The sequence below is a fragment of the Photinus pyralis genome, unplaced genomic scaffold, assembly GCF_008802855.1.
Source record: "Photinus pyralis isolate 1611_PpyrPB1 unplaced genomic scaffold, Ppyr1.3 Ppyr1.4_LG10, whole genome shotgun sequence".
NCBI classification, from domain to species: Eukaryota; Metazoa; Arthropoda; class Insecta; order Coleoptera; family Lampyridae; genus Photinus; species Photinus pyralis.
The window spans coordinates 15,469,548-15,493,672 of record NW_022170250.1 but is presented as its reverse complement, the minus strand read 5'-3'; the positions used below and the strand labels follow the sequence as shown (position 1 = coordinate 15,493,672).

Sequence of the window (24,125 nt, the reverse complement as noted above, 5' to 3'; positions counted from 1 at the left end):
GACCCCCCTGTAACAATGTCTTCCACAAAAATGTTTATCCTTGAGGAGTCTCAGGATTTACTTTGTGATAAAGTCACCATATCAACTTCACCTTAGAAGTATTGCGGAAAATGTGGTACCGGGGGGCCTGGGGGGTATGGAATACCCCCCAGAACACACGTTAGTGTTAAAAGGGTTGGCGAGTCTTTCTCTGCTGGGTGGCTCTTTATCCCCCGTGGCTTTTAATCTAATTTTTCGACGATCATCATCCAGTTTTAGTTTGCTGAGGGGGTATTTCCCCCCCCCCCGACCCCCCTGTGACAATGTCTTCCACAAAAATGTTTATCCTTGAGGAGTCTCAGGATTTACTTTGTGATAAAGTCACCATATCAACTTCACCTTAGAAGTACTGCGGAAAATGTGGTAGGTACCGGGGGGCCTGGGGGGTATGGAATACCCCCCAGAACACACGTTAGTGTTAAAAGGGTTGGTGAGTCTTTCTCTGCTGGGTGGCTCTTTATCCCTCGTGGCTTTTAATCTAATTTTTCGACAATCATCATCCAGTTTTAGTTTTCTGAGGGGGGTATTACATCCCCCCCCCCCCCTAGACCCCCCTGTAACAATGTCTTCCACAAAAATGTTTAGCCTTGAGGAGTCTCAGGATTTACTTTGTGATAAAGTCACCATATCAACTTCACCTAAGAAGTATTGCGGAAAATGTGGTACCGGTGGTCCTGGGGGTAGGGAATACCCCCCAGAACACACGTTAGTATTAAAGGGGTTGGCGAGTCTTTCTCTGCTGGGTGGCTCTTTACCCTCGTTGCTTTTAATCTACTTTTTCAGCAATCATCATCCAGTTTTAGTTTGCTGGGGGGTTGGGGGGTGTTTCAAACCCCCCCGGTAACAATGTCTTCCACAAAAATGTTTAGCTTTGAGGAGTCTCATGATTTACTTTGTGATAATGTCACCATATCAACTTCCCCTAAGAACTATTGCGGAAAATGTGGTACCGGGGGGCCTGGGGGGTATGGAATACCCTCCAGAACACACGTTAGTATTAAAAGGGTTGGCGAGTCTTTCTCTGCTGGGTGGCTCTTTACCCTCGTGGCTTTTAATCTACTTTTTCAGCAATCATAATCCAGTTCTAGTTTGCTGGGGGGTATTCCATACCCCCCCGGTAACAATGTCTTCCACAAAAATGTTTCACCTTGAGGAGTCCCATGATTTACTTTGTGATAAAGTCACCATATCAACTTCACCTTAGAAGTATTGCGGAGAATGTGATACCGGGGGGCCTGGGGGGTGGCTCTAACCCGCTTGGCTTTTAATCTAATTGTTCAGCAATCATTCAGTTTCAGTTTTCTGGGGGGTATTCCATGCCTCCCCCCCCCCCCCCTTAAGAAATTCTCCCGGCGTGGTTACCAATCATTGGAACCTAGTGACTATACATGGCCGTCATCTTCTACTTATCTGGGCTTTGGCTAGGACTGATGCGCATTACTGGGCACGTTGCTCGTTTTTACGACTGCGCCGCTTCGCAATTTCAACTGGTGCCCAGTCGGGTTTCGCCTCCTAATGATTCCTCCATTTTGGGCCTGCGGAAACTTGCTTTGTTAACAAACTGGTTACAGGACGTTTTGGTAAAATCATCACAGGACAATCCCCATGTTGTACTGAACGAACAAACAAAAGTAACAATCTGGGAATGGAATATTTTGCTGACAATCTAGTTGCGGGCACAAATCCGGCGGCATATTCGGTTCGCATCTTGCGTCGGCAAAAAATGATGCGGCTCATTTGAGCACCAAATTGATTTTGTTCCGACAAAAAGTTCTCCAATTTTAGGTGAATGAAGCGTTCGAGCTGCTGAAGAGGCGCAGCTGCAACAATCCAGGTCAAAGGTTACCGAAGGTGGAGATCCTGCGGAGCGCGATCGAGTACATCGAGTACCTCGAGGAGGTGCTTCAGGGATCGAAAGGCGGAAGCGATCCGTCCTCCAACCCTTCAACGAATTCCGACTACTTAGTGAGTATTTCGTTTTCACGTTAATTTAAAAAGCTTTCAACTTAAAAACCTTTTCGTTTTACAAATAGCAACACGCTCGCCACTTAATCCTCATTAATTCTTTCGGTTTTTTTCACGTGCGTTACGTTTATAAATAGATCAAAATCATCATGTGAAAGTCGGTATGATATCGGAGACACAATTAAAAACACATGCCCGCCACATGCTTTGCCTTGTTCCTTCTTCGTTTCGGTAGTTATAGGTGTCCCAATGTTTCTAATAATTAAGACGAAAATAAAAGAAGCGCGCGCGTCCATAAATTTCCCGAACATTAATAATTGTTATGAAAGAGACGGAATTTAATTCGAGTCTTGTCGGTTAGACGCACTCATTAATTCTGGTGTCAGATTTAAATCGCCGAAACGTTGGATCTAAGCCAGCCCTGAAAATACGTACGCTCTTTGTTAACAAATAAATAACAATGGATAGCGCGAGGGGGAAAAAACGCGCACGGCGTAAAAGTATCGTCGGCTCCGCTTACAATTTTTGTGCGGAAAACCGCGCGGTGATTGAGACGAGTTTAATTATTTCGAGAGTTCCAGTAATTAGTCTGTTCGGAGGGCAATTAATCAGAATTTCAACGAACTAAGATAACATGGTTATTGGCATTATTTCAACGGACATTTAAGCTGCGGGTCTACAACCACCATTTATTTCATTCTACGTTTACACGTCCCAGACTTAAACCCTCGGCCCACCAGACTCGTATACCTATCAAGAGCGAGATTTAATTATAAATTACTCCGGAAATTACTGACTCGAAATTCTTTTACAGAACGACCATCCTCAGGGATACTACAATGAGAAGCTCCACCAGTTCAGCGAGCCTTTAAATAAGTTCTCGTCGGCGAACAGTAAGTGCGCTTTTCTTTTTTATGGCGATAATCGGGTAGGCCGTGCCAGAGAGCGTATCTGGTAATAATAATAATAGTAAATAAGTCTAGTTATTTCATGCCTTGTTTGTTTATTTAGTTGGCTACCGCGACGTTCCACATATGCGCGAGCTTCTGAAGAGGCTGAGACATTCATCATCTAAATGGGTTCACGAATCACTTCCAAATTGCCTTTTATGTTTGCCTCTTTTTTTAACGCGTCCTTTCAATTATATATTTTGTTGCACTTCAACATTACGAGGCCGTTTGTGCTATTTACTTCGATATAAATTAACGGTGCGTAAGATTTTAATTGTAATTATAAATTATGGCGACCTTCTACATTTGTAAGCGCGATATTTACTTGTATTTTTGTAATTAGGGGCGAAGCGGCTTGCCAAATGTGTACCTATTAAATTGTGGCACTTACTGCTCCAAGAAACATCGTTTTGTTTTTAGTTCTTCGTCCTTAGGACTTAAATTATCATTCCAGGCCTAGAACGCCGATTATTTTTCTCCATTTTTCTGGTTAGTAACTTTTTGGCTTAAAAAATGACAAATTATGCATTTCAAAGAAAAAACAAAGCGTTCAAGCAAAACAAAAAAGGTTCTCTACTTACGTATGTATAACGTTTATATTTGAAAATTCTGATTTTTCAAAGTTTACATAATATATGGCAATAATACGTGTTAACGCGTCTGTAGACAACCGAATACTAACAGGAAATAGAACGCATGTCTTTACAATGAATACAATTGGCAAGGTGATTTTTCAAACGCATTCGAAAAACAAAATAACCTTGCAAAATCAAATTTTCTAAATGCGGGAATTCACCCATATCGACGTCGCCAGCATATTACGTACAAAACGCCAATCCATCCGGTCCAACCCAAAGCCGATTTCTTTGTCTTCAGTAACGATCAGAGGTCCTTCAGAAAACACGTCTTTCTCTAATATCCTTTTTTGGGGAGTAACTATTTGCATTGAATAGTCGCTCCATCTTCGTTTTCAACTGTTCTTTTTACAAGACCATCTTGTATTTTCAACGAGCCCCACTGAGCCCAATATGATTTTTTTTAGTTGGGCTAAAATATGCCGTTTCTTCCCAGGAGGACCATTTGTCTGCAATTTTCCATTGTTTCATGTGTGGAAGATCGAGATCTCTGTGCTGACCTGCCAAAGTGCTGCGGGAATCCAATCGTAGGGGCGTTGCATAATCCAAACGGCATGAAAATGCAATGAACCCAAACCAACGTTTAACGTAGTCTTTTCTCGATGTTAAGGTTCGAGCCCAACCTGCCAGTAACCACTCTTCATATCCAACGTTGAAAACCACTCCGATAAGAGTATCTAAAGTGTCTATAACAAACAGATATAATTCACTAACGGTACTAAAAACGGCAGCTGTTTCATATAGTCTAATCCTTTCAGTTGTGAGATATGTTGCCTAACCGTAGGGGTCACCACACGTTTGAACAATCCCACACGGCTACACTTTGCAAATCCATTAGGCAGAGACCACTGGAATTCAAAATTGCCTTTTTTTTAATTAACCAAAAAGACCCATAATTTTGAGTTTATTGATGGATTTCAAAAAGAAGAAATGTCAAAGTAAGTCGACTTTGAAGTTTTGGTACTGCTGGTAAATTATTTCTTTTATGAAGCCAGTAACGTTGCTACCTATTGATTTTTAAGACACATTTATGAATTTGTTTGCTCTATCAGTTCATGTTAAAGTAAACATATTTTTCCAAATTCCGTAAAGCTCTCCAAGGGCGCCATTAAGACGATCACCGCTCTTTTTACAAGATAAATTTAAATGCGCAGGGACATTTTTCCCAATTTTCTTCGTTATATCGTCAAAAAACGGCGATTGATGAGAAAACGTTGCAGTTTATTTAGATCAGGATCAAGTGGTCTTTCCTTACCGTCATTTGATGTTCAATTTTTTTAGGGATACATTATTTAAGCATATGACTTATTCAACAGTCATGAGAATAAAAGCACAATAAGCACGTGTCGTAATTCTACCGATTTCGGTATAAATAACAAATTACGATTCTAAAAACCTTGATGTATAAAGCATTTCTGGGCTACTTCATTTGTTTAAAATTGCTCTCAGGCGATGGTACTAATGAAATAAAATGGTAATAAAATAAACCAGGCAGCAAACATTTTAAAATAATTGGAAAATGAATCCTATATTGTATTGCATGTATTTATTTCTACTCCTTGAATAAGTATCTTTTCTTATACCATTTCTTCAGAATTTGCGAGTTTCTAATGATTTAGATTTATTTTTCTTGCTTTATACAAACGTATTTGCAAACGTCAACATAGCTATGCTTACACATCGTGCTTGTGATTTAAATATTCCTAACTAGTATAGAAGGCATGCCGTAATAGAATGTTGGGAAGATATTTGAAATACGTTTCAGAACTGGTAAAAATTTTCGAGATTAATTTAAATTCATGAATTTCTTAAAAATACACAATCAATCGAATAAGTTGAATTCGCAAAAACTTATTCGTATATTATATATATACAAAAAGTTCAAAGGGCTGTAACTTTTGATCTAGTAGTCCAATCTTGGAACTGTTTGAAATTATGGATTCTACAGGCCACATTCTATAAGAAAAATTTTTTTCCGGATCGATCAGAGACAATTTTTTTTGGGGGCTCAAAAAAAGACAGTGTATAACCTTCCTTTTTTACCAAAAATCGACTACTCCAAAATTTCTCGGGAAAACACTTTTTCTTATTAATTTTGGTGCGTAGAATCCAAAACAATTCGTACTTTTTCGATTAGACTTCTCAATCAAAAGTTATAGACTAGAAATCAATTTCGAAAAAAAAATCAAAGGGCTGTAACTTTTGAACTAGTAGCCCAATCTTGGAACTGTTTGAAATTATGGATTCTACAGGCCACATTCTATAAGAAAATTTTTTTTCCGGGTCGATTTGAGACAATTTTTTTTTCGGGGCTCAAAAAAAGGCAGTGTATAACCTTCCTTTTTTACCAAAAATCGACTACACCAAAATTTCTCGGGAAAACACTTTTTCTTATTAATTTTGGTGCGTAGAATCCAAACAATTCGTACTTTTTCGATCAGACTTCTCAATCAAAAGTTATAGACTAGAAACCAATTTCGAAAGAAAATTCAAAGGGCTGTAACTTTTGAACTAGTAGGCCAATCTTGGAACTGTTTGAAATTATGGATTCTACAGGCCACATTCTATAAGAAAATTTTTTTCCGGGTCGATCTGAGACAATTTTTTTTTCGGGGCTAAAAAAAAGGCAGTGTATAACCTTCCTTTTTTACCAAAAATCGACTACACCAAAATTTCTCGGGAAAACACTTTTTCTTATTAATTTTGGTGCGTAAATCCAAAACGATTCGTACTTTTTCGATTGGACCCCTCAATCAAAAGTTATGGACAAAAAACCTATATATATATATATTAAGAAAATGTTTTTTCCCGGTCGATCTGACTCTGACAATTTTTTTTACGACCAAAAAAAAGCATTTCAAACAGTTCCAAGATTGGACTACTAGATCAAAAGTTACAGCCCTTTGAACTTTATATATATATATATATATATATATATATATATATATAAAAATTCGAATATTCGTGTTTTGGAATCATTATCCTATTTCTACTTGATTAAAATCTGTCTGTCGCTTCATTGATTTACCAAGCAAAAAACTAAAAGAAAAATTCCAAAACTACAAAGTATTTGCTTTTTCTACGGGCAAAACCTTGTACCACAATCAAAATCCCATGGAGATCATTTTCACCAAGTCCACGATCTTGCATCACAAACAAGGTCACTTCTTACTACGCCTCTCGAGGTGCTTTAGCAGTAATGAAGGTAAAAAAAAGATGCTGGTCTACTATTGGTTTAAAAGAGACGCCGATCGGGGCAATTTCGTTGGTTCTGTTTTTGTCTTTATATAAATAGCGAAGCGCACAGCGAGCCAAAAAGGATGTCTATAGAAGTGTGTCTGGGGGGTATGGAAAACCCCTCAGTACACGTCAGTTCCATTGCCATTCCCACTAAAGCTTTATGAGATCACTGAAGGATATAGGGAAAGGATTATCGGGGTTTCCTTTGCTGAGTGGTCGCCGTTTTGAAAGGAATTTTCCAGAAATCGTGATCGAATATTATTTTGCTTGGGGGTATGTGATGGCTGGGGGGTGTTCCATACCCCCTCCGACCCCCCTGGAACATTTTCTTCCACAGACCGTTCAAGACAGTTGTTGGGAAAAAATGATCATGTCTTCTTCTCCTATGTACTCCAGAAAATACGTAGCACCGTGGGGTCTGGGGGGTATGGAATACCCCCCAGGACACGTGAGTTCCATTGCCATTCCCACTAAAGCGTTATAAGATCCCTGAAGGATAAAGGGATTATCGGGGTTTCCTTTGCTGAGTGGTCGCCGTTTTGCAGACCCCCGGTGCTACGTATTTTCTGGAGTACAGAGGAGAAAAGGATATGATCATTTTTTCCCAACAACTATCATGAATTTTCAAAGCTTGGCATGTCTTTTCAGACCATCGTGGGGGTTTTTAGGGCTCTTCCAGAGATTTCTGGGTGTTCAGATCATTTGAAGCTATATTTAGAAAGGACCTCTTAAGAGGCTTTTTTTCCTGAAAGTTCTAGAAAGATTGTATGGAACTTTTGTAGCTGATATTTAAAAATTTAAACATTTCAAAAACTCCTTTTAGTAAATTGGGCGATAGAGAGGACCAAAATAACGATAAACAACCATGAATTCTTTCCCCGAGCAAATTTCATACAAATCTAACCATTTTTAAATGGCGTTTGGATTTTTTAAGATTCTCGATGATTACTTTGTTTCCGGAAGGTCACACTTGAATATTTCTGAGAGGATAAGAGAATTTGACATGACACTATGTCTCGACTGAGCTAAATCTACCCTTATTTGCTAGAGAATCTTGAGTGGCCATTTTGGGTGGATTAACGATGTATTGTACCGCACTACCGAAAACATTCATGTTTTCTTTACGTTGGAAATAGACCGATTTTATCGCGAGAGCGCAACAATAACAACCCGCAACCTTAGTCCTTTGTTTTCCCTCGAAAGAAAAATGGGGTAGTTCGACGCTTTTCCCAAGTTAACATTAATAAAGTTGTTGTCGCGCGTGTAATAAAGGCGTAAAAGGCTCCATTAGCGTCTTGTTATCGCAATAAAAGGCGAATTATGGCAACAAATGGTCGCATCTTCAAAAAAACTTTACGAGTGAATAAATTTTCGAACGAGAGAAATCCGCATTCCTAATTTTAACATTTTCGAAAATAATAAAATCGACGAATTAGGGCGATCGTAAAATTTGTTTATTTTTAAAGCTTTACGGAGAGGTTCAAAAATCAAAGTCACCCTCGGATTATTATCCGCATGGGATTTGAAACAGGACCGGAATTTGAGCAATATTTAACACCTAAATATACTTAAGGATGCCGGATGTTGTAAAAAGTTTAAATAACTCCCAAGGGTTGCACTTTACATACCGCACCACTTAAGGGCGACAAAGTGCCTGTCAACTGCTATTTAAAAACGGGCACGACGCTCGCCGTCGCTTTTGCAAAAGCGGCGGCGGCGCCCCGGGCCTAAGCCAAAAGGGGAGACAATGCGTGATTTCGGGGTGGTCTTCGGGATTAGCTTTTTATAAATAATTTGTGCGGAATTCGGCTTTATTTTGACTGGGGGCGTTTTGAAAAGACGCGTTTAGACACGATTTGAGCATTAACGCTCGCAACATCTGGAACTGCTGACCATAAATTAGGTACCGAACATGATGAGCAACCCCCTCCCTCGTATATCACGGCCCAATTGTAAAACATGATTTTTCTCAAAAAACGCGCTAATAAAACGCCGGAATATACGATCTGTTATCTGTCGCTTCGCGACAAAAAAATCTTTCGCCAGCTATTTTCAAAAAGACGTTAACGTCTCCGTTGCCAAAAATACCTATCAACTCCGCACAAGAGCGATATTTTATACTGCTATAAATAACGTGAAACTTTGAAAATTATATCATTACAAGATACGCTCTGTCAAAGCTATCTCGATGGCGATCGCTAAGTTTAGATTAGTTCGTATCAGCATTTTAGGCGCGCTTTTATTTTTTAAAAAAGCCCGCTACGCGCAGATGGGCGATAGAATTCCGTGATTTATGCCAACTATTAAAATAATGAGCTGCTTAAAAATAAATATCTTAATACACAACGTTTCAGGTGTTTTCGTATGTAGGTACAAAGTAAAATGATTTGTAAACGCCTGGGTGGTTTTCCTTTAAAGAAAATTTATTTGCGTTTGCGTATAAATAAATTTACCCCACTCTTGTTTTTTTTTTTTCAGATTTCGACCTAGTATCGGCAACGTCGAGCCTCGACTGTCTCAACCTGATCGTGCAGAGCATCGCCAATCCAAAAATTCACGAGGGCGAGGTTTTATGACAGAGAGTGGAAATTCGCCGCTTGCCCAATTTGTACCGAAGTATTATTTTGTGCAAAGTTTATGTGTAAATTGTAGCTAAATATAATTATTTTTAATAAAGTTTTATTTATTGCAAATTTTTGATGGCCCACAAGCCTCAATTGCGTTCAAAGTGTTAAACTCTCCTCCCCTAAACCGAAACTTTGTCTTCAAGCAAACACACATAAATGAATAATGAAGTGAAAAATTCTCACACTTTCACCCTTAAATACTTATCTACTCCCAACTTTGCCCACTAAATTTTAACAAGTATAAATTGTGTACAACACCCTCTTTCGACAGTCTGTTATTGAGGTATAAGGAATTATTCATATCGGATCACGGTAAGAGGTCAAGGAGGAGGGCTATGGTTGGTAGAAATTAATTCCTTTCGTCGAGACCTTTCGTTAGAGTACCATGAAGGATAAAACTAGTTTCCCTCCCCCCACCCCTTTACCACTCGACCTCGTACTTTGATAAGAGGACAGAAAGAAGGGTAGTAGTTTGTAGAAAACGCTTCTTTTTGTTGAGACCTTTAATTAGAATACAATGAGACTCACTAAAATTTATTGGGGGGCGTGGGAGGGAGATTTAAGCCCCCCCCCCCCCCGTGTTACTTTTTCCGCACAACCCCTTAGGAGAAGAGGATATCCTCATTTTCTTCCTACAAAAACATCACGAAGCACTAAAGCTAATCGTTTTGCGGAAGAGAATGTTACCGGGGGTATCGAAGGTGTGGGAATACCTCTCGACAAAATGCAATCTGGTGACGCCCAATAAAGAACTAATCGATAACATGTTTCCTATAATCTTCAGTGTTCCCATGGCGCTTTCCTGAAAATTTCAATGGAATTAACGTGAATGGGGGGAGGGGGGGGGGATTCCCCAGGCCCCTAGGCACTACTTTCTCCGTACAATTTCTTAGGATAAGAGGATCTGTTCATTTTTGTCCCACAAAAACATTACACCCCCCCCCCCGCAACGAACACATCGAACACTTTTCCTATAACCGTCGGTATTCCCATGGTGCCTTACTAGAACGGAAGGAGATTGAAGGTTAAGATACAGTATAAGTAAGGTTAGGTCAGAGTCCTAGTTAGGTTAGGTCCTTCAATCAACTCGCACATTATATTCTCCTGATACAAGATTTCTCACCTAACCTAACTGGCACTCTAACCTAACCTCACTAATACTTTATCCTAACATTCAACCTCCTCGCATATTATATTCTCCTGATACAAGATTTCTCACCTAACCTAACTGGCACTCTAAAGATTTCTCACCTAACCTAACTGGCACTCTGACCTAACCTCACTAATACTTTATCCTAACATTCAACCTCCTCGCATATTATATTCTCCTGATACAAGATTTCTCACCTAACCTAACTGGCACTCTAACCACACCTCACTAATACTTTATCCTAACATTCAACCTCCTCGCACATTATATTCTCCTGATTCAAGATTTCTCACCTAACCTAACTGGCACTCTAACCTAACCTCACTAATACTTTATCCTAACATTCAACCTCCTCGCACATATATTCTCCTGATACAAGATTTCTCACCTAACCTAACTGACACTCTGACCTAACCTCACTAATACTTTATCCTAACATTCAACTTCCTCGCACATTATATTCTCCTGATACAAGATTTCTCACCTAACCTAACTGGCACTCTGACCTAACCTCACTAATACTTTATCCTAACCATGCAATCTCCTCGCACATTATATTCTCCTGATACAAGATTTCTCACCTAACCTAACTGGCACTCTAACCTAATCTCACTAATACTTTATCCTAACATTCAACCTCCTCGCACAATATATTCTCCTGATACAAGATTTCTCACCTAACCTAACTGACACTCTGACCTAACCTCACTAATACTTTATCCTAACATTCAACCTCCTCGCACATTATATTCTCCTGATACAAGATTTCTCACCTAACCTAACTGGCACTCTAACCTAACCTCACTAATACTTTATCCTAACCATGCAATCTCCTCGCACATTATATTCTCCTGATACAAGATTTCTCACCTAACCTAACTGGCACTCTGACCTAACCTCCCTAATACTTTATCCTAACATTCAACTTCCTCGCACATTATATTCTCCTGATACAAGATTTCTCACCTAACCTAACTGGCACTCTAACCTAATCTCACTAATACTTTATCCTAACATTCAACCTCCTCGCACATTATATTCTCCTGATACAAGATTTCTCACCTAACCTAACTGGCACTCTGACCTAACCTCACTAATACTTTATCCGAACATTCAACCTCCTCGCACATTATATTCTCCTGATACAAGATTTCTCACCTAACCTAACTGGCACTCTAACCTAACCTCACTAATACTTTATCCTAACATTCAACCTCCTCGCACATTATATTCTCCTGATACAAGATTTCTCACCTAACCTAACTGGCACTCTAACCTAACCTCACTAATACTTTATCCTAACATTCAACTCCTCGCACATTATATTCTCCTGATACAAGATTTCTCACCTAACCTAACTGGCACTCTAACCTAACCTCACTAATACTTTATCCTAACATTCAACCTCCTCGCACATTATATTCTCCTGATACAAGATTTCTCACCTAACCTAACTGGCACTCTAACCTAACCTCACTAATACTTTATCCTAACCATTCAATCTCCTCGCACATTATATTCTCCTGATACAAGATTTCTCACCTAACCTAACTGGCACTCTAACCTAACCTCACTAATACTTTATCCTAACATTCAACCTCCTCGCACATTATATTCTCCTGATACAAGATTTCTCACCTAACCTAACTGGCACTCTAACCTAACCTCACTAATACTTTATCCTAACATTCAACCTCCTCGCACATTATATTCTCCTGATACAAGATTTCTCACCTAACCTAACTGGCACTCTAACCTAACCTCACTAATACTTTATCCTAACCATGCAATCTCCTCGCACATTATATTCTCCTGATACAAGATTTCTCACTTAAACTAACTGCTTGTGGAGGTGATTGCAGGTTAGGTTCGAGCATGGAGCTGTTTTGCAAAGCGAAACCGGCACCGAGTTCCGAGCACTTCCAAAAGTGCTCGAGCGGTTTATCGCGAGCGCGCGGGATAAGTGCTCGTGAGCGGAAAAAACGCTCAAGGGAGGAAAAAGCGATCGGGAGCGGGAAAAAACTCTCGCAAGCGACGCTTAATCCTTCAGCGCTTGAGGGTGATTAAAAGCGCGAGCGAGCAAAAAATAACGATCAGGAGCGGAAGAAGCCATCGCGAGCGGGAAAAGAACTCGCGGGCGAAAAAAGTGCTTGGGAGGGAGAAAACGCTCATGAGCGCAAAAACCGCTCGCGGGCAGAAAAAAGCACTCGAGCGCCGAGCACTTTAAGTAAACGCTCGAGCGCTCCGAAAAGTGTTCGCAAGCGCTTTTTCCGCTTGGAGCGCTTTTTCAAGCGAAACGCTCCTCCTGATACAAGGTTTCTCACCTATTCTCAATGTGCGTCTGGGAATTATGAAATGCTCCCCCCCCCCCATCCAAATTCAATCTAATGACGCCCATCAAGGAACAAATAGATAACACTTCCCGTAACCCTCAATATTCTCATGGTGCTTTACTAAAAATGGCAATGGATCTAACGTGTACTTGGTGGTAATCTATCCCCCCCTCCCCCCAGTACTACTTTCTCTGCACAATTTCTTACGATTTCTTACACATTTTCTATAGGCAACAGAATTCCCACGGTGCTTTCCTAGAAATGGCAATGGAATTAACGTCTACAAGGGGGCATTTCGTACCCCCTACACCCCCCGATACTACTACTTTCTGCGCACAATTTCTTAGGCGAAGAGTGCCCGATAGTTTTGCTTCACACAAAGTGTAAGTGAATACACCCGATCACGATAAGAGGTCGAGGAAGAGGGCTACGGTTGGTAGAAATAAATTCCTTTCGTTGAGACCTTTCATTAGAGTGCTATGAAGGATAAAACTAGTTCCACTCCCCCCCCTCGCCCCGTACTTTGATAAGAGGACAGAAAGCAGGGCAGTAATTGGTAGAAAACGGTTCCTTTCGTTGAGATCTTTAATTAGAATACAATGAGAGATAAAATTAATTTTTAACCTCCCCCTTCTCAGGCCCCGTCGCTCACGGATCTCGAAAAAGAGCCGCACGGGAAAGTTATAGTATGTACAGGGTGGCCAAATAAGAATGCGAGGTACTGTATCTGGGAACCTGTCCATCGTAGAGGCTTGCGGTAAAAAAAATTATTACTAAAATGGCCACGAGAAAAACCTAGAAAATATTTTTAAGTTTCTGAAATGGCCGCTAGGGGGCGTAACTGCAATCTGGAATTTAAAAAAGTGATTTTTCTGTGAATTCCGCTATATTAACCTAAAATAAAATGTCCGGTCTTTGAATACGACGATAATCTGAACCTTTTTTGTTTAACAATTTTTCCTGTATCTCTAAAAATGAAGTGGTGGGGGGTATTGAAAGGTTTCCATAAAGAACACCCTGTATCTTCGAAACAACTGAGCCGATTTTAACAAACTCGGGTTAATTGAAAAGAGTATTCTTCGGCTACAAATATTATAATATTTGAAGTTTTGTTAGTTTCACATATCGCCGCTTGAGGGCTTTTTTCGACATTCCGGCAGAAATGGTTAATTTTCTCAAAAAAATTAAATGCGTTGGTTTGATTTTTTTTTAATGAAAAAGTAGCTAAATGATGCCTAAACAAGCTCGCAAAAACCGCATCTCGATATCTTGTTCCTAACCTAAAATTTAGGCCAAAGAAAATTTTATACGCTTAAAATTTTATTTTTTAAGCTAATTTTTCCGGAATTATTTTTATTATATAATTTGTGGTCCTACGGTGGATCGATTTAAAAAAGGAAGCATTTAATGCCGCCGTAAATGCTCGAAATGCTGGCCGTCACGATATAAAAATATATCTCAAGATATCGAGATGCTGTTTTCGCGAGCTTGTTTAGGCATCATTTAGCTACTTTTTCATTTTAAAAAAATCAAACCAACGCATTTAATTTTTTTGAGAAAATTAACCATTTCTGTCAGAAATAATAATATTTGTAGCTGAAAGCTGAAGAATAGCTCTTTTGAACAAACCCGAGTTTGTTTAAATCGGCTCAGCCGTTTCGAAGATACAGGATGTTCTTTACGGAAACTTTTGAATACCCCCCACCACTTCATTTTTAGAGATACAGGAAAAATTGTCAAACAAAAATTGTTCCGATTATCGTCAACTTCAAAGACCGGACATTATTTTGTTACGTTAATATAGCGGGATTCACAGAAACATCAGTTTTTTAGATTCCAGAATGCAGTTACGCCCCCTAGCGGTCATTTCAGAAACTTACAAATATTTTCCAGCTTTTTCTCGTGACCGTTTTGGTAATAAATTTTTTTACCGCAAGCCTCTACGATGGATAGATTCTCAGATAGAGCACCTCGCATTCTTAGTTGGCCACCCTGTACAAACCAATTTATTTGGATGAGACCTTTCATTAGAATACCTTGAAGAGTAGAACACGTGTTTGCCCCCCTCCCTCCCCCATTTTCTAAAGTTAACTTGGCACCACTAAAGGCATGCCTATGCAAAATCTGAGACCAATTGGTTGTCCTATGTAAAAGCTATGCACGTTTTACTTTCAAAAACAGCATCTCAGGAAATAATTTGGGGGGGGGGGGGGCATTTCAGACAGCGAAATTTGGTGGCTGTCTGGCACACCTTCAAGGTATAGGCTACCTACTGCAAAAAATTCTAGGGCTCTAGAAGTAGTTCAAAACGGTAGAAGTGGGGCCGGACGGACGGACGGACAAACCGCAAACAACACCACATGCGCTAAAAATCGTACTGTCACTAGTCGGCGGTAAAAGCGAGTACCTATATCTTTCTCTGAAATATGGGAAAGACCGGTGATGGTAAACTTTTGGGAACTGCCGGAACGAGACAATGAAAACGTAGCGACATCTCGCGATGGAAGGTTCAAGGTGAAGGTTACTCGCCCGACGGCCGGTGACATCATTATCTCTCATTTAAAATCCCTCGACATGTCAAACTGAACGCATTTGACTTTATTTTAATCGAAAAAATAGTGCGGAATGGGGCAGCGCGTTTCGAGAACGGACTTCGAGTGGACCTACACGGAGGAACCGCACGCGAGTAGACGGAAAGTAATTTTAGGTTGGACTCTTGCCGGCCATTTAAATTGTAATTAATTACTTCTTTCACAGAGAAATATCCGCAGATCAAGAAGCTATTCGGATACGACCCCAACTTCAAATGGGTTGTCTCATTCATGGTCGCAATACAATTCGCAATGCTGTTCGTAATGAGGGACCGTTCGTGGGGCGTTACGCTGCTCGCCGCCTATTGCTTCGGCGGCGTCATCAATCACTCGCTCATGCTGGCGATACACGAAATCGCGCACAACTTGGCCTTCGGTCACGCTCGTCCGTTCGCCAATCGCCTGTTCGGGTTCTTTGCGAACTTACCCATCGGACTGCCGGTGTCGATCAGCTTTAAGAAGTACCACTTGGAGCACCATCGGGTAAGTGGGCCCGTTTCGTGCACGTTTACAGTTCAATTTTAGTATCAAGGCGACGAGCTGATAGACACCGACATTCCCACGTACATCGAAGCGAAATTGTTCTGCACGACCGTCGGGAAGATCTTCTGGGTGATGCTGCAGCCGTTCTTCTACACGATTCGGCCGCTGATGGTCAACCCGAAACCGCCGACCCTCCTCGAGTTCGTCAATCTCGTCATTCAGCTAGTGTTCGATGTAATTGTCGCGTACTTCTTCGGTAAGACGGTCGAGGGGACGCGTTCGTAATTAATCTTCTCCTTTAGGTGTTCGCGTCCTGTTGTACTTGGTGCTCGGTTCGCTTATGGCTATGGGGCTCCATCCGGTCGCCGGGCACTTCATCTCCGAGCACTACATGTTCAAGAAAGGTTTCGAGACGTACAGCTACTACGGGCCATTGAATTGGATCACGTTCAACGTTGGGTACCACAATGAGCACCACGATTTTCCGGCGGTACCGGGCTCACGGCTGCCTCTGGTGAGTACTTGCAGGTTGCACAATTTTTTGATTTGGCGAGTTCAATCTCTGAAACTTTCAAGAAGCGGAGTCAGGTAACAAAACCTCATTTCTTAAATGGTACACTCTGTATATTTTAATTTAATGGAACACCTTGTATCTTTTGTTTATTTTGACACAAAATGACTTTTTGACAGATGTTTATCTAGAGTGCTTTAAACCATTTCAGTGATTGTTTTTTTTTTGTGTTTACACACTGTTGCAGAGCATTCGAAGTTTGAAGAATCGTAATTTTTACTTTTAATAATTTTTTACATGGAAACAATATGGCTCAAGTCAACATTTCCTTGATAAACGTTTAGGTGTATATAGGGAAGAACATATAAAGATTTTTCTTAACCCAAATAATGTTTTTGTTGTTTCTATTCAATAAAGATTATTATTATTAGTATTATTATTATTATTGTATGTATTGCGAAGGAACCGATAGATAAGTCTTTTGACTTTGTCAAGCGTTTGTGTATCTGGATTATTATTATTATTATTATTGTCTCTTGTTAGAGCTCAGGTCTACCCTGATTAACTAATCCTACGGATAAAAATTATTATTATTATTGAAAGTTTTGATTTTAGGTGAAAAAGATCGCGCCCGAATTTTACGACGATTTACCTCAGCACAACTCGTGGTCGGCGGTCCTGTACGACTTCATCATGGATCCGGATATCGGACCGTACGCGAGGATACGAAGGCGGACGGTGGGCCTAACCAGCTAAAGGTTTTGCGCCTTTAGTCGACCTATTATTAAAACGCTTGCGTCCGTTTTGGACCAAAAAAAGTTGTACATAAATGTGATTTGGGGGGGGGGGGACAAAACGGTAGGTCACTGATAGGTAATCTTTAATTGTATGTACCTAATGTAATTAAAATTGTTTATTTAAACTTATTGTACTGTAAGTTTCAAAAGGGGAGTAATTATACAATAATTATTTTCAATTTGTGTTTTACTTATTTTTGCATGACAACGTAACGCGATGATCTTATCTTTAAGTACTTAATGGGTTACTGAATCAGTATCTTAAGTGCTTTTAATCTCATTGTGACTGTGTGGAAAAAATCGTATGTACCGAATGGAACATGTCACAAGGGGCCCTTCCGCATTATGGTTTAAAAGGTGGTTAAAATAAAGATCAATCATTTCAGTTGAATTCCCCCTCCCCTCCCCCTGCTGTCGAAGATTTTATGATAGGTGTAGTGAAATGAACATTAAATCCTTTTTTCACCTGGGGGGTTTCCCAGACCCCCCCGGTTAGTCGTCCAAACGTTCAAGCAAATTTTTGTGTTCTGGGCGCCATCACCGAGCGTGTCCCAGCTAACATTGAATATTTCTGTAATATACCAGGAATATTCAAAAAAGTATATTTGTGCATGCATTAAATATAGGTACCTTTTTTTAGAACATATTGTTATTTTTTGTATGTTTTTGTGTATATCCAATGATGAACGTGGAAATAAAAGTATCTAATTTATCTAGAATATATACGTGCCTTGTAAGATATTCTATGAATATGCGAATGGGAATATCTCAGTTATTCTGGGAATAAACTTAAAAGAATATTCTCCATTTATTGTGACAATTGCCCTCAGAAAATTTCAACCAATCATATTAATGCATATTACAAAAATCACCTGGCAACAGACGAATATTCTCGAGTATTCGTGCACTTGTGCAATGGAAGTATGAATATTGAATTCATAAGGTTATTATAATAGGTATATAGATAACATTAATTCTTCTTGGAATATTCTCTCAATATATGCTGTAGGGAATGCAATCCCGCAGCAAAATCTCAATCCCGGTATTTGCGGGATTGCTAGATGTTAATCCTGCGGGATCCCGGTAATTGGTTTCTAGTCTATAACTTTTGATTGAGTAGTCTGTTCGAAAAAGTACGATTTGTTTTGGATTCTACGCACCAAAATTAATAGGAAAAAGTGTTTTCCCGAGAAATTTTGGTGCAGTCGATTTTTGGTAAAAAAGGAAGGTTATACACTGCCTTTTTTGAGGCTTGAAGAAAAAATTGTCTCAGATCGACCCGGAAAAAAATTTTCTTATAGAATGTGGCCTGTAGAATCCATAATTTCAAACAGTTCCAAGATTGGGCTACTAGTTCAAAAGTTACAGCCCTTTGAATTTTCTTTCGAAATTGGTTTCTAGTCTATAACTTTTGATTGAGAAGTCTGATCGAAAAAGTACGAATTGTTTTGGATTCTACGCACCAAAATTAATAAGAAAAAGTGTTTTCTCGAGAAATTTTGGTGCAGTCGATTTTTGGTAAAAAAGGAAGGTTATACACTGCCTTTTTTTGAGGCTCGAAAAGAAAATTGTCTCAGATCGACCGGCAAAAAAATTTTTCTTATAGAATGTGGCCTGTAGAATCCATAATTTCAAACAGTTCCAAGATTGGGCTACTAGTTCAAAAGTTACGGCCCTTTGAATTTTTTTTCGAAATTGGTGTCTAGTCTATAACTTTTGAATGAGAAGTCTGATCGAAAAAGTACGAATTGTTTTGGATTCTACGTCCCAAAATTAATAAGAAAAAGTGAAAAAAATTTTCTTATAGATTGTGACTAAGGAATGCAATCCCGCAGCAAAATCTCAATCCCGATATTTGCGGGATTGCTAGATGTCAACCCCGCGGGATCCCGGTATTTGCGGGATCCCGCAAAACTTTAAATAATTTGGCAACAAAGCAATTCTGTGCGGTTAACTTCTGCATTAAAATAAGTCGCTAATTATCACAATATTTAACAAAAAAGTACCCTCGGCCTAACTTAGAACTCAAAAAAACCTCACCTGTGAAGCACAAAAAGGTGAACTTCTAAAGTGCCTCAAAAATCTTAGTAAATTTTTAACGAAAAAAGTTTAACAATTTTATGAAAAATAACTTCTCCGTTATGCGTTTCATTAAGAAAGTAAACAGAGTCGTCCACTTGGTCGACAAACTCCTCAGTCCCGCGGGATCCCGCTCCATTTATGTGCGGGATTAATCCCGCAAAAATGCTGCGGGATCCCGGTATTGCATTCCCTAATATGCTCCATAAATGTTTGTTGTTATTTTGTGTTATTTAATGCAGGTAGTAATTTTTGCATTTTTTAAATATCGTATTTGTGTTTTGTATGCCGCGTTTTATATTTTTTGTGTGTTTCAATCTTCGTTTTTGAAATTTACATGGTTTAACCGAAATGCAGAATGACACGTTTAATACCGATATCCTATTTGTTTGTAATTGTTTACGTTTTTGGTGTAATGCGTGCTTAATTTATGTTTATTGATGTTGGTTTCTTGGTCTTGTCCCTGAAGTAACATTCATGTTTTTATCATTTTATTTTAATATGTAGAAATGACCGATTCGTTTGATGTATGTGCTGACTTGTTGTTTGTTACTAACATTTTTCTCCGTGAATGAAGCAATCACGGGGGTGGTTAAAACTGTAGTCAAATTTGAGCTACGACACCTAATCCCGTGATTGTCTTCGACTTTCAACTGTAGGCTCGAAACCCCGAACGAGGGGCGGGTTACCTATCTCGCAGGAGCGGGATTACGCTAATCAAAGCTCTTCAATTTAGAGTCAATATGCGATAAATGAGTTACGATTCGTAATTTCCACATATTTTGTCTTTAGTTGAATTTGCCTATAAGGCCATGTAATTTTCCATCTTGCTTTTAACAAAGGGATTTTATAGCACCAAAGGTGAGTTACATCCTGTGTATTTCACCCTTTCTTAGAATCTTGGTACCTGCTTACTTGACCTATAATTCCCAAAACTTGTTTTTAATCTATATGTTACCTCTTGAAGTTTACCTGCTACTTTTTGTGATGCTATAATTTTATGTTACGCATTAACATCATTACAAGCAATTAATTTTACAACACAATTTGATATTAATTTGACGGCTGGTTTTTTTATTGGTAAGTTCTTTTTTTCCCAGACTATTTCTATTTTTATTTTATTTTAATTTTTTATCCAATGTTGTCTTCCTCCCGAAAAATACCGTAGTGTACTTAACCTTCGCCAGATTCAACGCTATATTCACACTATACAACACGGAAATAATAAAAGGCAGTTGCCCCTTCGGCCTTAGGGGGAAGGAACGTAAAATAAAACACTGAAATTGTAAAAAGTGTGTTCAATAATTATTACTCGTACACCCTCAGACCCCCCGCTGCTACGTTATTCCTCAAAGGTTTTTTTATATAAACCATCACATCTGAATATTCCCGAAAATGTATTTTGGAGAAGACTGTGGAACTGGGGCGTATGGAATACCCCCACCGCCTGAAGGCGTAGAGAAATATGAACGTTAAATTATTTCTCAAATTTTTTTATTTATTATTATTATTATCGAATCGTTATATTCCCAAAAAATTTGTTTTGCCTAAATTGAGTTGTAGCAAAGACGTCCGCTAAAACCAATTAGCACCATTTTCAAGGTGTGGTTGCGAAAGTAGGGATGAAGCAGAGACATTTTTTGGTATGTCTTAAAAACTATTACTTTTGGGTGCCGAACGGGCCGAAAGGTATGCAAAAGTGATCGTTTTAAAACCACAAGTCTAGGCAGAGTTTCGAAACGCGCTTAACGTTACTGTATTAGTGGAAGTTATTAAAAGATCCTAATATTATCAAGCACATTTGACCTTTACCATCATGTTTACTATGTGAATTAATAAATGTGGGATTATCAAACTAATCTCCTGTTTTGGCAACGATTTAGTAATAGTGAATTAGATAATCGAATTGACCAATACCTTAAATATCCAAGCGTTATCATGTTTTCTTAGTACGTTCAGTAAAATTCGAGTAGTAAACAGGAAATGAAGATCGCAATAATTATCGTCTTCCTATGTTTGGTGAGTACGGGTACGCATAATCGGCGATCACTCGCTAACAACTGCGTTTAGTTTGCCACGCTGACGTGTGCAGAAAATGACACCTCGGAGGATGCTGGCAATTCAACATCGGAGGAGGTCGATCCGATGTTCGGCAATTCGACATTTGGGTCAGTAATGGGAGATCTGTTTCGGAAACTACTGTACATGACAGCCGGTATTACGGAACACTGGCTCGATGTGCCTTTAGATCATTTTAATTTGTTCGATAATCGAACCTGGCGTATGGTGAGATCGCGTCAATGGCGATGATATGATTATTGCTAGTACGATTTTAGAGGTACCTCACCAGTGACAAGTTTTTCAAGTCGGGGGGTCCGCTGTTTATTGAAGTTGGGGGCGAGTGGACGATCGACGGCTCGTCGCTTATGATGGGCGGCTTGGCCGAGCTCGCCCAAGAGCACAATGGTTTTCTGGTCGAAACCGAGCATCGGTATTACGGGAAGAGTTTGCCGTTTGGGAAAGATTTTTCCACCGAGAAGCTGAGGTACTTGCAGATGGAGCAGGCACTGGAAGACTTGGCCTACTTTATTGAGCACTTCAAGTTGACAACTCCCGGTTTGGCTAACAGTACGGTGGTAATACGCGGGTGCTCCTATCCTGGTATGTTGGTCACGTGGATGAGGGTTCGTTTTCCGCACATTGTCGATATCTCGTACGCGTCGAGTGCATCGCTTGGTGTCGGTTTGGATTATCCAGGTACAATGCTCTCGATTCAATCACAATTTCATTGCAAAATTTAGAGTACTTTGAGGTGGTGAATGACGTATACGCAAACGTGAGCACTACCTGTATCGAGACAGTCCGAAGAGGCTTTAATCAGACGACGAACCTGCTCAAAACCGACGATGGGAGGCTTCAGGTGCGGGAAGCGTTCAAGTTTGTACCCTCTCCGTTCTTTACTCTGTGACGAAGCGAACTTCTAGGGACTGGACTTGTGGCGATATCGACGAAATGAATTCCATGGAAATTCTGGGCAAAATTATCGTCGTTCTAAACGTAATGCACGATCCTTCTCAGTATGAAGAGGTCGCCTGCTTGACGATGGCAATTGACGATGACATGTTGGACATGCTGTGTAGGCAATGGCAAATTTCAATTAATATACTAAAGGTAAAACGTTTTTTCGACCTGTGCACTGATTACACTGCGGTTTTTGCAACAATTGCCAAACCTCTGACTAGCCTTACTGAAGATACAAACGTTTTTGATTGGACATAATAGAGTTCCGCTGCTTTTCAGGAGTTGAAAAGGCGTTTAACGACTGCGCCGATATGTGTTATCCTCTCGGATACCGAGGCCAGTTACGTCGCAATTGGAGGTGTTTTTTTCCCAAAAACAAGATGGAGAGGGGAAAGTTGAAATTTTGAAAATTCAGAAGGCCAGATTGTAAGATGGAACGAAAGAATACGACTTCACCATCGAACATAGAGCTGGCACCGGATCTGAAACCGACTATTGGGTGGGAAGAAAAATGGACGGCGAACCCGATTGGTAAGAGATAGCACCTTATTCTTCCAATGTGAAGGCGTAATGGGATTCGTTGGTGATTGAGAACGATCTTCTAAAGCGTATTCCGGAGAGTGACGATGGAACAGAGACCACAGCTGTTGATTCCGGGGACTAAAGTTCCAGAAGTCTTGAAACAGCTGCGCGAGGGAATTAGTGTAGGTCACTGTGGAACAAAGAAGACGCTGGAAAAATTACACCAACGATGTAATTGGGCCAAGTCAGGGTCTATGCTGTATGGGGGGAGTAGCTACCTCCAATCACCACCAAGGATATATATATATATATATATATATATATATATATATATATATATATATATATATATTGCTCTGCGATTTACACTCGTCAAAATTAACATAATATGATTGATCCAGTAGGTATTAACAAAAAAAACAATAAGGTAAAATAACAAAGTAACATAACGAGAAAAAGAGACAAACGGTTACAAAAATGGTACAAACTATGAAATATTATCCGCTTTTAAGAATTCTTCAATTGAATAGAAGGCATTGTCTAGCAGGAAGGCTTTGATTTTGGTTTTTAGGCATTTTTTTGGAAGATCGCGAACATGCTGTGGTAGCTTGTTGTAAAATTTTTTGCTCATATTTTCAAAACTATGTTATATCTTCCTCTGGTTTTATATTCATGCATACACTGGTGAGTAGCATAGTTGGAATGTTTTTTTATGAATAGAATTGCCTCTAGTATAAAGATATTCGGGAAGGATGAGTATTTTCAACGTTTTGAAAATATTTCGACTGTCACTTCGGTAGCTTATGCCAGCAACGATGCGCACTGCTCTGCGTTGTAGGCCGAATAGAAATGTGTGGGTGGGGGCGGAATCCCGGAACGGGAGGGGAAAGACGAGGGGGGTCCGGGAATTTTTTGAAAAAATACCTTAAAAAGTATAAGATTTAGTGGTTCTAGACCGACAATTTATATGTAAAGAAATATTAGCTTGAACTACTGGAAATGCAAATATTTCAAAGAAAAACCTGAAACACTTTACACTTGTCTATTCACAACGCGACACTAGCGCTACGGTAAGTTCCTTTATTTATCTTTTTGACGCGCGGCTAGCTGCAGAACTCTTCCCACCAATAACAACTTTGTTACAACAACAAATAACTTACTGACCAACTCCGCTGAATTAGG

The 24,125-nt window shown here is 39.7% G+C and overlaps 3 protein-coding genes across 5 annotated transcripts in view; all 3 read left to right on the top strand.

Annotated features, from left to right (window-relative positions):
* LOC116161109 (transcription factor SUM-1) overlaps positions 1 to 9,505 on the top strand; it is a 16,574-nt gene extending 7,069 nt beyond the window's left edge. The window contains exons 3-5 of one of the 2 annotated variants that reach the window (XM_031474318.1): positions 1,825 to 2,004; positions 2,819 to 2,897; positions 9,308 to 9,505. In XM_031474318.1, coding sequence (XP_031330178.1) covers positions 1,825 to 2,004; positions 2,819 to 2,897; positions 9,308 to 9,405 — 357 coding nt within the window. In that variant the 3' untranslated portion in view covers positions 9,406 to 9,505. Of the gene's footprint in view, positions 1 to 1,824; positions 2,005 to 2,818; positions 2,959 to 3,015; positions 3,290 to 9,307 lie in introns of those variants that run through there. The other variant, XM_031474317.1, reaches the window with a different exon arrangement.
* Positions 9,506 to 15,459: 5,954 nt separating this feature from the next.
* Positions 15,460 to 17,500, top strand: LOC116161110 (sphingolipid delta(4)-desaturase DES1). Of its 2 annotated transcripts, none has more exons than XM_031474320.1 (5): positions 15,460 to 15,646; positions 15,697 to 16,013; positions 16,056 to 16,269; positions 16,316 to 16,527; positions 17,140 to 17,500. In XM_031474320.1, the coding sequence occupies exons 1-5, from the start codon at positions 15,565 to 15,567 to the stop codon at positions 17,278 to 17,280; spliced, it is 966 nt and encodes a 321-aa protein (XP_031330180.1). In that variant the 5' UTR covers positions 15,460 to 15,564; the 3' UTR covers positions 17,281 to 17,500. The 2 variants fall into 2 exon arrangements, with proteins under 2 accessions (XP_031330180.1, XP_031330181.1); XM_031474321.1 differs by having other exon boundaries at positions 15,491 to 15,636.
* A 3,830-nt stretch (positions 17,501 to 21,330) lies between these two features.
* On the top strand, positions 21,331 to 23,249 carry LOC116161108 (putative serine protease K12H4.7). The gene is made up of 6 exons (XM_031474316.1): positions 21,331 to 21,419; positions 21,471 to 21,686; positions 21,737 to 22,157; positions 22,202 to 22,337; positions 22,385 to 22,571; positions 22,701 to 23,249. The coding sequence occupies exons 1-6, from the start codon at positions 21,384 to 21,386 to the stop codon at positions 22,818 to 22,820; spliced, it is 1,116 nt and encodes a 371-aa protein (XP_031330176.1). The 5' UTR covers positions 21,331 to 21,383; the 3' UTR covers positions 22,821 to 23,249.
* The last annotated feature ends 876 nt before the right edge of the window (positions 23,250 to 24,125 follow it).

Coding starts and splice junctions, on each gene's coding strand:
- LOC116161108 (XM_031474316.1), top strand. CDS start 21,384: ATGAAGATCGCAATAATTATCGTCTTCCTATGTTTG. Junction 21,420..21,470: donor TTATCGTCTTCCTATGTTTG/GTGAGTACGGGT, acceptor AACTGCGTTTAG/TTTGCCACGCTGACGTGTGC. Junction 22,338..22,384: donor CAGGTGCGGGAAGCGTTCAA/GTTTGTACCCTC, acceptor GCGAACTTCTAG/GGACTGGACTTGTGGCGATA.
- LOC116161110 (XM_031474320.1), top strand. CDS start 15,565: ATGGGGCAGCGCGTTTCGAGAACGGACTTCGAGTGGACCTACACGGAG. Junction 15,647..15,696: donor TAGACGGAAAGTAATTTTAG/GTTGGACTCTTG, acceptor CTTCTTTCACAG/AGAAATATCCGCAGATCAAG. Junction 16,528..17,139: donor CGGGCTCACGGCTGCCTCTG/GTGAGTACTTGC, acceptor TTTTGATTTTAG/GTGAAAAAGATCGCGCCCGA.